At 32.0% G+C, this 15,700-nt stretch overlaps 1 protein-coding gene across 4 annotated transcripts in view; it reads left to right on the plus strand.

Moving 5' to 3' along the window:
* Positions 1-8,946: 8,946 nt before the first annotated feature.
* Positions 8,947-15,700, plus strand: part of LOC131154455 (MAP3K epsilon protein kinase 1-like) — an 83,588-nt gene continuing 76,834 nt past the window's right edge. The window contains exons 1-7 of one of the 4 annotated variants that reach the window (XM_058107248.1): positions 8,947-9,049; positions 9,204-9,412; positions 10,199-10,333; positions 13,661-13,681; positions 14,245-14,318; positions 14,432-14,522; positions 14,602-14,685. In XM_058107248.1, coding sequence (XP_057963231.1) covers positions 9,353-9,412; positions 10,199-10,333; positions 13,661-13,681; positions 14,245-14,318; positions 14,432-14,522; positions 14,602-14,685 — 465 coding nt within the window. In that variant the 5' untranslated portion in view covers positions 8,947-9,049; positions 9,204-9,352. The other 3 variants (XM_058107249.1, XM_058107246.1, XM_058107247.1) reach the window with 3 other exon arrangements.

Genomic DNA, 15,700 nt, shown 5'->3' on the forward strand with positions numbered 1-15,700 from the left:
GAGTATGAGTCATTATTAAAAGTTCTCTGTTTAAAGACAAGGCTAACCATTGGTGGTTATCTATTGATCATACACCTAGTTGTTAGTTTTTAAAAGAAAATAGTATTCAGAAATCCAAATGGAGTGAGGATTTTTTTTCCAACTAATAAGCTCTCATATTTGACATCTTGAGTACTTATGAAAGGACAGAATTTGGGCACATGTCTGGGGTTGTAACATCAATGAAAGAAATATACGAGTTAACGAATTCCAAACTTCTTTAACCTTGCGAGATGAATTTCTAGATATTTTCCCCAGATGATTTATCAAAGCTATCTCCAATAGGAGATTGAATTTAATATTGATTTGATGCTAGAGGCGGAGCCTATGCCAACTGCTTCATATAGAATGACATTAACTTAACTAAAGCAACTAGAAAATTTCCTCGACAAGGAATTTGTTCGATCTAGTACATCATCATAGGTTGCACTTGTGCTCTTCACTAAGAAACATAATGGGGCCTTGAGGTTATGTCGGTGTTAGATTTTTAGAAGACTCGAGATGAAAATTGAAGTTGTTGAGTGTTAGTGCTGAAGTAAAGTGCATTAGAATAGGATATATAATCCATCAATTTATGTTAGTTATCAGTTCTAATGGACTTATTTAAAAGATTAATTCAAAACTTATTAGGTTACTGATGAATTTTACTTGGAGTTATATTCAACAAATTTTGAGGATGAAATTTTTGTAAGTAGGGGAGAATATAATGACCCTAAAAATTGTGCGCATGGAAATGTAAATAATAATAATAATAATAATTATTATTATTATTAATTATTAATTAAGTAATTAATTAATTAAATATTCTTAAACTAGATTAATTAATTAAATATTATTAAATTGAACTTATTAAATAATTAAAATGATAAGATATACAGATATACATATACATATATATATATATATATATATTATATGTATAAGGAAGATTGAATCTTCTTGAAGAAGGAAAGAAATTTCCATTCCTAAACTTACAGAGAACTCACACCCTCTACGCTCAACTCTCGTCTTTCTCACTCCTTATTCCCCTTCCCTCTCTCCTTAATTTCTTCTCTAATATTCGGCCTATCGGAAAACCAAATATACCATTAGATTCCTAACTCCACCACCGATATTTCTACTCGAGCGGATTTGTCGTGAGGGCTGCGTAGGCCCACTTCTGGGGAAAGGTATACCCTCAGTTTTTACTCAAATTTTCCTTAGATCTTCAGTTAAGTCAACGATCGGGCACCACCACGGGGTCCTAGTCTCGATCGTCGTCATTTTGGCCGGAGTAAAATTTCAATTTGGGTATCCTAAGCACCACTCCAAAGCGAGAGTGAGATTTGGGGAATTAAGTAAATTTGTTATATTTAAAAGTTTAAATGTTTACTAGGAATTTATGGGCTTTGGAAATGTTAAAATAGTATTTTATTTATGGTTGATTTGATTAAATTAGGGTTATTGAATTCAGGATTCGGGTGAGCGCTACGGGTATAATTTTGGGATCCCTGCAGGCGTAGTTCAGGAAACTAGGTAAGGGTGTTATTTGGGTATTTTTGGATTGATTATTAATTTATTTAAGGTATAAGCTGAGATATGAATGTATTTATGAGGTTAAATTGAGAAATTGGGATTTTATACAATTCATGGTTGGTATATACACGGTAGGCACACTAGGTTTTTAGTGGGTGTTCCCAGGAATCCAGGTAAGAAAATGAAGAGTTTATAATTCGGGAAATGTGAGTATGAGATTATTATGTGAATTTAGTTATTTGAAAGGAATATATATGATATTTTCAAGGAAATGGAATTATGAACGTCGTGGGCGTGAGTTAGAATTCCTAGACGAGTTCAATTAGCCAAGGTAAGGGAAATATGTTATGCTAGGAATTTCAGAAATATTATCAATAATGTATGTGCGTTTTTGGGATATGCTTTATGGGGTATAAATTATCTTTATTATCAGAAAATACAGATTTCAGTACAGGGAGTTTTTATTTAGTTGTGTGGCATGAGTTAATATCAGGACAGTTCAGGATTTATGCAGTCTTTCAGAATACTATGATTTACAATATTTTTTGCACAAAAATATGTTGTACCAGATTTTACAGAATTATAAATTATAGTGTATATATATAGATAGATATTTTACAGACATATATTTTACAGACATATATTTTACAACATTTACAGAATTCCATGATTAACACTCAGACATTACAGATTATTCAGTTAGATATTACAGATTATTCAGTCAGATATTATAGTTATTTCAGTCAGATATTTCAGTACTTCATATCAAATTTATAGTGTTATGGTTATTTTGGAATCATGATGAAACAACAAGATAATTATATATATTTGTATTATACAGTATCAGATCTCTGATGAATTATTTCAAACAGATTCAGTCAGTAGAGTACGGTACCGTTGCTATTTTCATATTAGAGTACAACCACATATCCCGGAAAGTGTGTGGATTCCATCAACCGTGCCTATAGAGAGATTACAGTCTCCTTAATATTCTGGGTTGAGGAGGCCGATTCGACGAGGCAGATACCAATATCGTGCCTTTTGAGAGATTGTAGTGAAGGCCAGACTGAGGATTGGTAGAATATTTAGGTGAGTTATCCTGGTAGGCCAACTAGAGTTAAGTCTAGCCTACGGGCCGCACAACCCTGTCATGATGGGTTAAATCATGACATATAGATTTTCAGGGATATTTCTTCGTTATTTATATATATATAGATTTACAAAAGAACAACATATATATTATATTCTTATCAGTATGGATAAATAGAAAACTCAGATAATACAATTGTATTTTAAGCCATGTAGGTGTGAGTTGCACAATATTTACATGATATCTTAGCTCAGTTATTTATTAGTAAATTATTTATGTAGACTCAGTTGCCACACACTAGTTATAGCATATTTCTTCTTACTGAACGTTGTCTAATCCCATTAAATTAACATTTTCAAGTGATCCAGCTAGATCAGGCTCACAGGTAGAGAGGTCGTCTATACTACCCTGTCTGAAGGGTAAGTGTTATCAAGGTATTGTATTTTGCGTAGTATTCGCGAGTGTTGGGTAGAAGGTACTGGGATGATGTATAATTATGTATGTATGCTTTGGGTTAATACTAGATTCTAGTATTGTAATTATGGATGTATGACCGTATGCTTTCCGCTGCATAGGTGATTTCAGGGGTATTAGAGTAAAATGATTATCAGTATATTTTATATATTATTCCAAAAAAATGGTATGAAATTTCAGGTCGTTACAAATATTAATAGGGTTTAATTAAAATTAACACATTTTATCCGCATTGAAATTTTGCCAACTCGAGAGGTTCGGTCGCCCAACACTTAGGGTCGGTTGCCCGAACACTCACAATAGTTCACAAACAATTTTCCAGTTCAGTTGGTCGTGGCCAATGGCCAGTCGATTGGGCCAAGAGATTTCCCAAAAGCTACGTGGTTTTGGTTTCTCGGTAAGGGTTCGGTTTGCCAAGATTGAGATTCAGTTGACTAGGGTCAATTTGAACTAACAGTTTGGTTGACTGAGGAAGGTGGAGATGGTCACATCTAAGGTTCGGTCGATCGTGGGCAATATGTTCAAACCATGTTCAATCGGCCGAGGCTAGGTATGTTGACTTCTAACCTATTCGATTGACCAAGGAATTTATAATGCAAAGTGTTCGGTCGCCCGAGTCTACACAAAAATGGCATTTATGTCTTGTTTGGTCTCCTTGCAATTTCAACCCTGGGGAAAAAGCATGTGGCATTTAAGTTTGAGGGTCATGGTTCCTATTGGTCATTCTGTGGCCTCTTTGAGCATACATGTCTACTATGCATGAGATGCAATTATTATAGACCATAATAATTATTACATACCCAAAAATCAAATGTAATTACAATAAAGTTAATTGTTTTCTTCTTTCTTCTTTTGCTCATCTGTCATTCTTGGAAAGACGCCACATGATATAAGCTTTAAAACCCGTCTTGGCTTGCATTTTCATGTCCCTTATGTGCGAATTGAGATATGAACCTGTTTACATGCTAAATACACACATAGGTAGCTTTTGCTTTGTTGGCATCAAAACAGAGATCGGATTCAAAAAGTCAACAAAACTAGTGTAAGAGAACTAGGTGGTGGAACTTAAAGACAAAAAATATAATAAGTTTTAAAGATAAAATGTTCCAAGATGGTGATTGAACTATAAAGGATGGGACAGATACAAATACTCTTTGGAGTAAGATAGACTCTATTAAATAGGCAGCAACAAAGATTTTAGGTGAATCAAAGGGAAGAATCTCAAATATTAAAGAAAGTTGGTGGGGGTATGAAGATGTCCAAAAAGTCGTAAAGATGAAAAGAAACTGTTAATTTAGGTGTAATCCCAAGAGGGGGGGGTGAATTGAGTATTTAAAAATATTTTGGTACTTCAATCCTTAATTGAAAACCCAAACTTACAAGTACAAGTTTGGATACGCATAGATTTCAGTATTATACAACTCAATTGATTTAATTCGTGGATATCTCAATTAATTAAGTATTACCCAATTATTCTCACATAATTTAGAAATTCATATATATCAATATTTAACACATACACTGCAGATATAATATGAATATAAGTGCCGAAATATAAAGAGAGATAGAGAGATAGAGCGCAGACACCGAGTTTTTAACGAGGTTCGACCAAACCCGGCCTACGTCCTTGCCTTGGGCAAAACCCCCAAGGATTGCGCTAATCCGCTTCTTTAACTAGGACAGAGCTTCCTGTTACAAACCTGCTGCTTACAAGAGGCACAACTTCCTTCTACTCTGTTGTTTACAAGAGGCGTAGCTTCCTCCTACTCCGCTGCTTACACGAGACACAACTTCTTCCTTCCCTGTTCACAACCAGAACCGTCAATACAATAGATAGATGAAATTCCTGAACGCTTAGATGCTTTTGAACAAGCTAATGAGTACAATAAAAATTCCTAACACATATTTATATGATAAAACTTGAAGCTCAATCTGTATGTAACGATAAGATCGTTATACGAATGATATGCTTCACAAATTTACCTTTTAAATCAATATCTCCCAAAAATGATTTTATAAATAAATGTTCTGAAGAAACGTATGATTCGATTCCAAAATACTTTATGCAAGATTAGAAAATAAGATCCTTTAAAAAATAATCTTTAATAATACACAGATCTATGTTTTTTCTATCAATAATTTTTCAAGTTTAACCTTTGAATAAATATACGACCTTGAATATTGGAAAGATTTAAACACTATATTTCAAAATAATATCCTTCAAGGATATGTATTTAGAGGCTCTTAGTATTTGCAATCAAATGATTCTAATCTCTCAAAATGAATATTCAAGAATAAGTTTGTGAGATGAAAAAATCTTTGAGTATTATGCAGATCTAAGTTCTTGCTATAAAATAACTCGTACGATTAAATATTCGAATTAAAATGTAACTTTGAATATTTCAAAGATTTAAATAATATTTTTCAAATAATTTTTGCACCAATAAGATAGATCTCTTTGAATAAAAATACAACTTTTAATATCACCAGGATTCAAACTTCAGAAAGTTATTCCCAAAAGTTTTTTCAAATAAATATCTATGGGAAAATAAGTTTCTTACTCCCAACAAGATTTTTCAATAAATGAATAATGAAGAAGATGATTGATTAATAAAAAATTGAAAGCTCAATAAATTATTTTTCCAAACCTCAAGATCAAATCTAAATTTAACAGAAGTTGCGCGTGTATTTGCTTAGATCTTGAATATGTGAATGCCCAAGTAAAAGTGTGTTCTTTGTAGTGTAGGCAATGATTCTTAGCAAGAGTATTCAAAACTTCTAAAAAAGATGTGCAAGAATGTTCAAGTCTCTCGATATTATGCAAAAAGTGAGACATTAGGGTTTCTAGGTTAATTTTATGAGAGTTCTTGGCCTTAGATGAATTTCTGGCCGTGGGATCAATTTATTTAAAGGAAATTTCGTGCGTAACCGCGCTGAACCGATGTTGTGCGCGAGCAACCTTCAGTGTTTTGAACATAACCTTTACTATATAACTCCAAATTGGACATTTTTTATGTTAACATAAATCTAAGAGAAAATCCCACAACTTTTATGTTAAACACAATTTAAGATAAGAAGTTATGAATTAAGAAAAATGCCCATCAATGTGACATAAGAAACATGAAGGGAATTTTTCTGTTACGTACATCTTTCAATGTTTTAACCATAACTTTTTCTATATAACTCCAATTTAGATGTTCTTATTATAAACAGAAAGCTAAGAGAAAATTACATAACTTTTATGTTGAGCACTTTTTAAGATAATAACTAATTGATCAATAAAATGGCTCATCTTTACTGTTTGGTCGACTAGCCGGTTAACTGACCCATTTGTAAAAATTAGTTTTTGCCTTATTTTAACTTCAAAACCATTTTAAAACCTTTGTATAAGTTAAGTGTTTTATGAAAAAGATTTTTCATGTTATTTGGAGGTCCTATGATCAATCTAAGGTCATATTTTAATTTCAAATTTCTTCATACGACATATGTAAATACATTCAATTTTTAAATACCCATTCCCATGAAGATCTTGGACTTGATGCTTGCATCTTCATTCTTATATACTTCTAGTTCCATGAATTGAGCCAGATGGTATGTTCTTTAGGTTTCTTATGACTTCCATATCATGCTTACCATTCGTATCATTCGTGCGTGCTAAATAATGATCCTGCTAAAAAGGCTCAATGCACAAATGAGAAAATTGTGTTTTGTCATTATCAAAACGGGATTGGACTCAAAAAGTCAACAAAAACATATATAACTTTGAAAAGTATAAAGAGGCGAGAAAATATGCAAAAAAGGTTGTTAATGCAGCTAAATATAAATCATTTAATAATTTATATGGTAGATTAGATACAACAGAAGGGAAAATAGATATATTTAAACTTGCAAGAGCTAGAGGAAGAAAGAGTAAAAACTTAGGTAATATAAAATGTATAAAAAGTGAGAACGATTGTCTTGGTTAAAGAAGAAGACATACAAAAAAATTGGCAAAGTTACTTTAGAAAGCTATTTAATAAAAACCAAATAGAAAACTTAAACTTAGAATTGACAAATGAGGAAAATACTAAAAATATGAGATTTATTTGCAAAATTAGATTAACAAAGTTAAGTTTGCACTCAAAAAATGAAAAATGGAAAGGCTATAAGACTGGATAATATCATAATTGAAGTTTGAAAATACTTAGGTGATAACGAAATTATATGATTGACTACTTTATTTAACACAAGTATAAAAACTAAGAAAATGACATATGAATTGAGGAAAAACGCTACCATATACAAAAATAAATGAGATATTCAAAATTGTAATAACTATCATGGAATTAAACTTGTGAGTCATACGATGAAACTGAGGGAAAGGGTAGTTGAACAAAGATTAAAGTTATAAATGAAAGTCTCAAAAAATCAATTGGTTTATGCCTAGGAGATCTATTATAGAAATTATATATCTTTTACGAAGATTAATGAAAAAGTTTAGGGAAAATAAGAGAGACTTGCATATGATATTTATTAACTTAGGGAAGTTTTATGATGAGTTTTAGAAAGAGAGAAAAAAAAAAGGTGTATATAGTTGGTATATTGATGTCATTAAGGATATGTACAATAGAGTAATGACTAGTGTAAGGATAGATATGGAGAGACCATTAATGATTTGTTTTGAGCCCTTATCTTTTTTACTTTAGTAATGAATCAATCAATTAAGAGTATCCAAAATAAGGTTCCATAGTGTATGTTGTTTGCAGATAATATTGTATTAATTGATGAAACTAGGGACAGAGTAGATGTTAAGTTAGAATTATGAAGAGAGACTTTGGAATCTAAAGACTTTATAATAAGTAGAAATAAGACATAATATATGAAATGTAATTTCAGTAATAGTAAGGGGAATATTAGAAAAAAAGTTAAAATTGATGATGAAGAAATAAATAACATTTATAGATTTTGATACCTCAGATCTATTATGCAAGATGAAGGAGAAATTGAAGAGAATGTAATGCATGAAATTAGAGTAGGTTGGGTAAATGAAAGAAGTGTTTCAAGTGTGTTTTGTGATCGTAAAATACTCTTAAAATTAAAATGAAAATTTTATAAGAGGACAAAAAGACTAACTATACTATATGAATCAAAATGTCAGGCAGCGAATAAATAAAATATCCAAAAAGTTAATGTGGCTAAGATGAGAGTGCTTAAATTGATGAGTGATATAATACTAAAAAATAAATTAAGAAATGAGCATATTCGTGGTAAGTTAGATGTAAACTCCTATACAAGATAAGATAAATGAGAGAAGATTAAAATGATTTGGATATTTGTAACGTAGGCCACATAAAACATTAGTGAAGAAGAGTGAGTTAGTTCCTGTGAGGAGTAATAGAAGAGATATAGGTAAACTTAAATAACTTGGAATGAGGCAGTGACTAAGAAATTAATAACTTTGAATTTTTCCAAAAAAAAAAAGTTCATGATCTTATAAATTAGCGGAAAATGATTCATTATAACCGATCTTACCTAGTAAGACTTAAGACTTTTATTATCGTTTATTAAACTTATATATAAAATAAATATTTTGATCTACAAAAATTTGATATTAAAGTAATGTATGAACATATTATAAAAATAATTAAAAATCATAAAATTTAATTTTTAGTATTTTCAGAAAATTTTAAATTAATAATAAAAACAAAAAAATTAATAACATAAACAAATTTATAGTCACAATCTATTTTATCATTGTACAGAAACTAAAAATAATATCAAACAATCCCTCAAATACATGACGTCCTCCTCCGACATTAAATATTTACGATTCTACATACATTCCAGTCCATTATAATATGTTTTTATACTATTATTTTAAGAACTGCGGCGCACAAGGCGGCACATCATCCACGCACGCCGGCATTCCTTCCCCGGTGGGCACCATTTTTTGTGAGCTCGAGCCCTCTGCTGCCCGTTGATTTTACTCTTTGCGCTCTCCATTTTTTGTTCCTTCCTTTCTTCTTGTTTTAATACGTTGTAGATTGTTTTTTATCAGCTGAAACTGTTGTTTATATATTTATTTATTTATTTTTTGGGTCAAAAGAGCTGAAATTGTGTTCCTCGGAGCTCTCTCTCTTTCTCTATCTCGGGTTGGGAGATCTTTCCGTGGGGATCAAGGGGAACTTCCCTGGCTTCGGACAATGGGATAATTCTAGGGTGTATCCAACCCTATGCTATTGTAAAGTGAGAACCATGTCTCGCCAAGCAACCTCTTCCCATTTCCACAAATCCAAGACCCTCGACAACAAATATGTAAGTCACATTCTTCTCTCTCGGTGCGTGTGTTCTTGGTGTTCCGAATTTAATTTAGTGCATTATCCGTTGCCCTCTGTTGATTGCTGAGAAACGAAAAGATATGGGAAGAAATGAAAATTTGGCGATGTTTGAGTCGCAAGGAAACAATGGAATGTTCCTGGTGCAGAACTATTGCGTAGGGATACCTAATTTTCTTGTTTCCCAAACTGGGGTTGACGGTTTGTGATTATTCTTTTTTTTTTTGGGTGTGTTTTGGTTTCTTTTTTCCCCGTGACTGAATGCTGGGACGCTCAGGATTCAAAAAATAACCAAAATCTAGAATTTAAAATTTAAATAAATTTTCAAGATATGAAAAACTTGGAACTCAGCCTTGCAAAATGATTGTTACTCGGTAATAGGTTCAGTTGCGAGCGGGGTTTTGTTTTCTCTGGTCGGAGACAATGAAATATTTTCTTCTAATTACTAACACATCCTTGGTAGCCAGACAAAACATAAATGTTCCAGTCTTTCTTTTGTTTTAAGCTGGTCAAAAGGGAAGAAAATAAGAGATGAAAAGGAGAAATTCAAATCTGTTGAACAGTTGTCCGAACTTCAACTTAATTGCAGTTTTTGTTCTCGTAGCTTCTCAATAATGTAAAATATAGGTTTTTATTTTATTTTTAAATTTATTTGTATTCTTGCGTATTCTTGGTTACCAAATGAATTATTTATTTTAATTTGTGGATTTGCAAGTTTATGATTTTGAATGTGCGGTTTTGGTTTGTATTTGGAAATATGGTGTAGATGCTTGGAGATGAGATTGGGAAAGGTGCATATGGACGAGTTTACAAAGGTTTAGACTTGGAGAATGGAGACTTTGTTGCCATTAAACAAGTTTCTTTGGAGAATATTGCTCAGGAGGATCTCAACATTATAATGGTTTGCCTTTTATTTTGTTTATTTGCTTGTTTGATGTGTAATTCTAACTGTTGGACTAATAAATGAAATCCCACTGTGGGGAAAGCTCTGTTGCTTTTTGTTTGGCTGTTGGAGATCATGTGCCCCAGCTTAGCTATTTTTTTTTTTTTAAATTTAAAATAAATCCCTTGACTTGTGCAATTCTTAAAATCTTAAATAATGCTGGACAGAAAATACAAACAAAATAAAGAAAGGCAGCACACAATTGTCATGTGGAATTTATGTCTTTCAAGTTTCAACCTTGGGAACTATGGCGAAACGCAGCAATCCTTTTCATAAAACTCCAGCAAAAAAATTATCCTTGTAGTGTCATTGCGGCTGGTTGCTCTGCTGTATCATTGATTATCAAATTGGTTATTGTCTATTGACATTTGTTTTGTCTACGTAAATCAGTGCAGCCTTAGCCTCTTTTCAGCTGATTTTTGTGCGTGTTTTTTTACACTTGGTGTGGAGACAAAAATGCTTTCTATTGCTTTGCATTATTGCTCTTGTTTAACACATTCTATATTTTATTTTTTGGATGACGAAAATTCCATTAAAGACTAAAAGAGTACAAAAGATGGCATTATACATTTTAGATTTCCTTTATATTTATGACTTCTTAATTTAAATTTCACTTATAATCAATAAAGTATTGAAAAGTAGTAAAAATACATGCTTCTTCTTGCCAATATCTCTAAAGCAACCAATATGACATCCAATACTTATAGTATATAATATATTATATATTTAAATTGATTAAAATTTACTAAAAATCATTTAAAGCATTATTATCTTTGATTCTAGAATCAAAACATGTGAATCTATATGTTTCTAAGAAGTTTGCTATTGCAAAAATGAATTCATGGATGTGGTGTCCGTTACCCTTGTGTGATGTTTGCGGTCACAACCATCACATTGCCGTTACCATACATGACCTGTTGCCATTATTTAAAGCCATGATAAGGATTGTAAATCCTACTCCCTCGATCTCTCTTTCGTTTGTTTTGTATGTTTCTAAATCCCCCTTCAAATCTCATGTTTGAGATTATGAAGTCACTAAATTGTTTTGTAACCTTCTTTCGTAATTCCATTGTCAAGATGTGAAGATGATGAAGACTTTTGACACATGATGTGAGGCTATAGGACTTTACTACTTTGGTTCACTCTTTCCTTTTATTGCTAGTGATGCTACTACACCACTTCCAATCCATTGTCACTTGGGTCAACCTTCGTTGAACGAGTTAAAATAGCTAGTTCCTACTTTGATTTCTGTGTCCAATCTTGAGTGTGAGTCTTGTTAATTGGGAAAGCATCATGTTCCCTTTGCTTATTGAGTCAATAAATGGGTGGTCAACCCTTCATGTTAGTCCATTTTGATGTTTGGGGTCCTAGTCACGTCATGTCAAAGTTGGGATGCTTTATTACATTCGTCAATGATTGCTCTGAGATGACTTGATTGTATTTAATGAAAGATTGCTTTGAATTGTTTAATATGTTTTGTGCCTTATGTTCTCAAATGAGAACTTAGTTTGATGCACTAGTAATGCTGGGTTTCTAGAAATGAGGAACTAGCAGACAACGCACACACACACACACACACACACAAGGTGGACTTAGAAGCCCAAGATCTTTTGGATAAGTTGGATTTAAAATTGAGTGATATCGTTGAGAATGAAGTTCACTTCGATGGGGACAAAATTCATAAATTGAAGGGTCAAAGAGAATTAGCTAATTTGAAGAGCTCAGTAAATTATAATGGAAAGGGTTTGAAAAGGAGTTTTCTTGGTTTAATTTTATCTAGTTTCTTGGCGTGGTCTTGGTTTCTTTTTTTGTTCTTTCCTTTCTTTCTTTTCTATTTATTTTGGTGGACTCCTTGCCCCTGCATGTTTTACCTTCTTTTCTCCCTATCTAATATACTTTATTTTATTATAAAAGAAAACATATAGTTGTCTGACCCACAACCTAACAACTTAAGCTTCTAGGTAAAGTGGTTGTTTGACATGGTATCAAAGCTAGGTTGTCAGGAAATACTGGGTTCTAGTATTGTTACCTGCGTTATTATTTGTTTGTTAAGAGTTATTTTATTCCCTCTAATGGGTGGTGTTTATCATTTGTTTATCTCTCCACGTGTTGTCAGACTACAGGTGCAGGGAGTGTTAAAGGCCTGATATACATTGTTGGCCCTTAACCTAATAGCTTAAGCTTTTAGGTGAAGTGATTGTCTAACATTTATATAGGGAATACAAATAAACACATAAAAAGCTTAAATTGGCAGACTACACACTAAAATTCAAACAATCATAACTTCTAGTAGACAACTTCAGTTGGTGTCTAATTTAATCCATTGAAAAAGGCACTTCTTCAACTTTAATTCCATAGATGATGTGCATATTTTTAAGCTCTAGAACATTAACAGAAAGGGGCTCTCAAAATTGGGCCAAAACTTGCCGGTCCACTTAACTGTATTTGTTTGCATCATTAAGTCATCTTCCAATAACCCAAATTGAACTCATTGAGCACACTCCTATGTCAACCATTTTAGATACTTCGTACTGATAATGCTAAGGAGTACTTCAATACCTAATTCACTACCTATATAATTAACTCTAGACTCTAGTATGGTCCATCAATTGTCCGATCCATCAATCATCTCGTGCACATATTCCAAATCAAAATGGTGTTGCAAAGTGGAAAAAAAAAAGAGATAATTCGAAGTCACTCGTACTCTATAGTATAAAATGAGTAGCCCCAAAGTTTTTTGGAGTGATGATGTGCTCATTGTTTGCTATCTCATCAATAAAAAGCCATTCTTTGTCCTTGGTGGTGAAATCCTATATTTAGTTATCTTCCCAAATAGGTTTCTAGTTTTTAGTTTTAGTCTCTTTTTGTGGCTTTTATTTTTGTTTTGATTTTCATTTTTTTTAATTATTTGATGCCAAATGAACCTTAAAGCACAATTCCTGTCAGTATTATCTACACTGCAAAATATGCTATGAAATATGTCTTCCCCATGTTAGATTCCATTGCAGCTATATTTAGTGAAATTGGAATCACAATTATTGTGCATGTTTATGTTTATATTTTTTATTATGAGCTATTTTTTTTTTCCAGAATTAGTTTTGTGCCTTATTAGTAGCATTATTGACCAAAAAATTCAAATTAAAACTTTCATATAATTACTTGTGTATTAGATACTAGATCTTTGCATGGCAAATAATTTTCAGTCTCTGCAATGTAAATCTTCCTGACTAGTTGCTTCTTTCCTTTTGGCTTACTCCTCCGTTGGTGGAATACAATAACGTACAGCAAGAGATTGATTTACTCAAGGTACCTTTTCTCCTTCTGTATTTTTTTGGCCATTTATTTTTTGAAATCCTACACAGTTTTTGAGTGGATCCCTTAAGTATGTTTCGTTAGTGCATGCTAGTGCCATGTATTAGGGGTTGGGGTTTGCAGTAATTTGAGTGCTCTTTTGAGATTCATCTAACTTATTTACTAAAATTTTGGTCTGGCTAAATTATTTATCCATTTTTCGCTTTTCATTATTCCTTTTAATTTTTGGAGAAAGTTGAATTATTCTAAATTCTATAAAACCATGGTTTTTCAAGTTCTTATTGGTTATAATTTTTTCAATTATTAAATGGCATGTTTATGTGCCAAGATCTCATTTGTTTCATGTGTTCTATTGTGCTTGCTTGCTTCTAGCATCTATGATCTGGGGCAGCCTTTCAACTTTTTGTTTGTTAGTTTGTTCAGTTGTTTTTATTTTTTTCTTCTTGATAAAAGGGGTGTCCCTTTGTTTTTGCCTATGTTACATTGTTTACAATTAACAGCAAATAGTTTGTATTTCTAGTTTTTAATTTTTATCATTTGAATTGCTATTCTTACAGAATTTGAATCACAAAAACATTGTGAAGTATCTTGGGTCTTTAAAGACTAAAACTCACCTTCACATAATTCTTGAGTAAGTATAATTCGAACTTCCTTGCTATGCAATGATCTGTGCATGAATTTTGATGGAAAATTTGCACCATCTATTTATGTAGAATTTTCTGTTGCTGAATGTTGTTTACATAGATATATGGAGAATGGCTCATTAGCCAACATTATTAAGCCAAATAAATTTGGAGCCTTTCCAGAATCATTGGCAGCTGTTTACATTGCTCAGGTTTGCTTATGTCCTTGGAGTTCATTGCCATTTTCTTGAGTAAGTTTTCTTGACTTCATACCTATTTCTTTTTGACAAGGTCCTGGAAGGCCTGGTTTATCTGCATGAGCAGGGTGTTATTCATCGGGATATTAAGGGTGCAAATATATTGACAACCAAAGAGGTAACTCTGTCTAAACATATATTTTATAATTTAAAAACATTATATTTTTAGCAGTTTTATAAATCACAATTTACGTGTTTTATGACTATAGGGTTCTATGCAAATGACCATTTAAATTGCACATGCACACAGACATGCTGTCACTTTTTCTTCCACCCGTTCTCATTCATAACTCATTTTTTTCTTCTCGTTATGAATTATTATAATTTGAAATTATTTTTTTCTCATACTTAAGAAAAGGTCTAAACTTGTTTGTCTGAGACGTACTCCTTTGATACGCATTTGTACATTTATTTCCTTTATTTCGAACGTGAATGCTTTTGTGTGTAGCTACCTTTACAATTTTATACATTGTTTAGGTGTACAACTTTATACGTTGTTTAGGGATTCAATTTTATGCTGCCTATTCCTTAGCTTTGAAAGCTAATAAATTTTTATTAATTAATTGTAAGCAATTGTGTTTGTAAACTTCTTTTTATGATCCTGCTACTCAAGTTGGGGATTTGTAGTTTAACAAGGTAAACACCATGGTGTCATTTGGTAAAATTAATTGATGAGTTCTGAACACTGAATTCAAATTTGAGTAGGCAAACTGTATCTGTATATAAACTTGAACCAGAATGTCAAATTATTTTTTGTGTTCAACCCAAAAAAAACCTCTAAACTGTCCATAGAAAAATAGTTTGGTAAAAATTATGTGGTAATTGCATAAATAATTTTTTTTTCTTTTCTAATTTAGTGTTTTTCCTTTTTGTTTTTGATAGAAATGTGTCCTTTGCTGCCCCCAATTTTTTTAACCCTCTGAACTGTCCATAGGAAAATTGTTGGTGAAAATTAACTGGTGATTGCATAATTATTTTTTTTTCTTACTTAAGTATAGATAAGACTTCTCATGCAATATTTTTTCTTACAATTATAGAAGTTAAAATATAATTTATTGTTATATTCAGCCAAGTCCAAGAAACGGGCCTTCAGTATTTTTGAGGGAGATGCCCAAGTGGTCCATGTTTTTTTG

The sequence above is a fragment of the Malania oleifera genome, chromosome 4, assembly GCF_029873635.1.
Source record: "Malania oleifera isolate guangnan ecotype guangnan chromosome 4, ASM2987363v1, whole genome shotgun sequence".
Taxonomy (NCBI): domain Eukaryota; kingdom Viridiplantae; phylum Streptophyta; class Magnoliopsida; order Santalales; family Ximeniaceae; genus Malania; species Malania oleifera.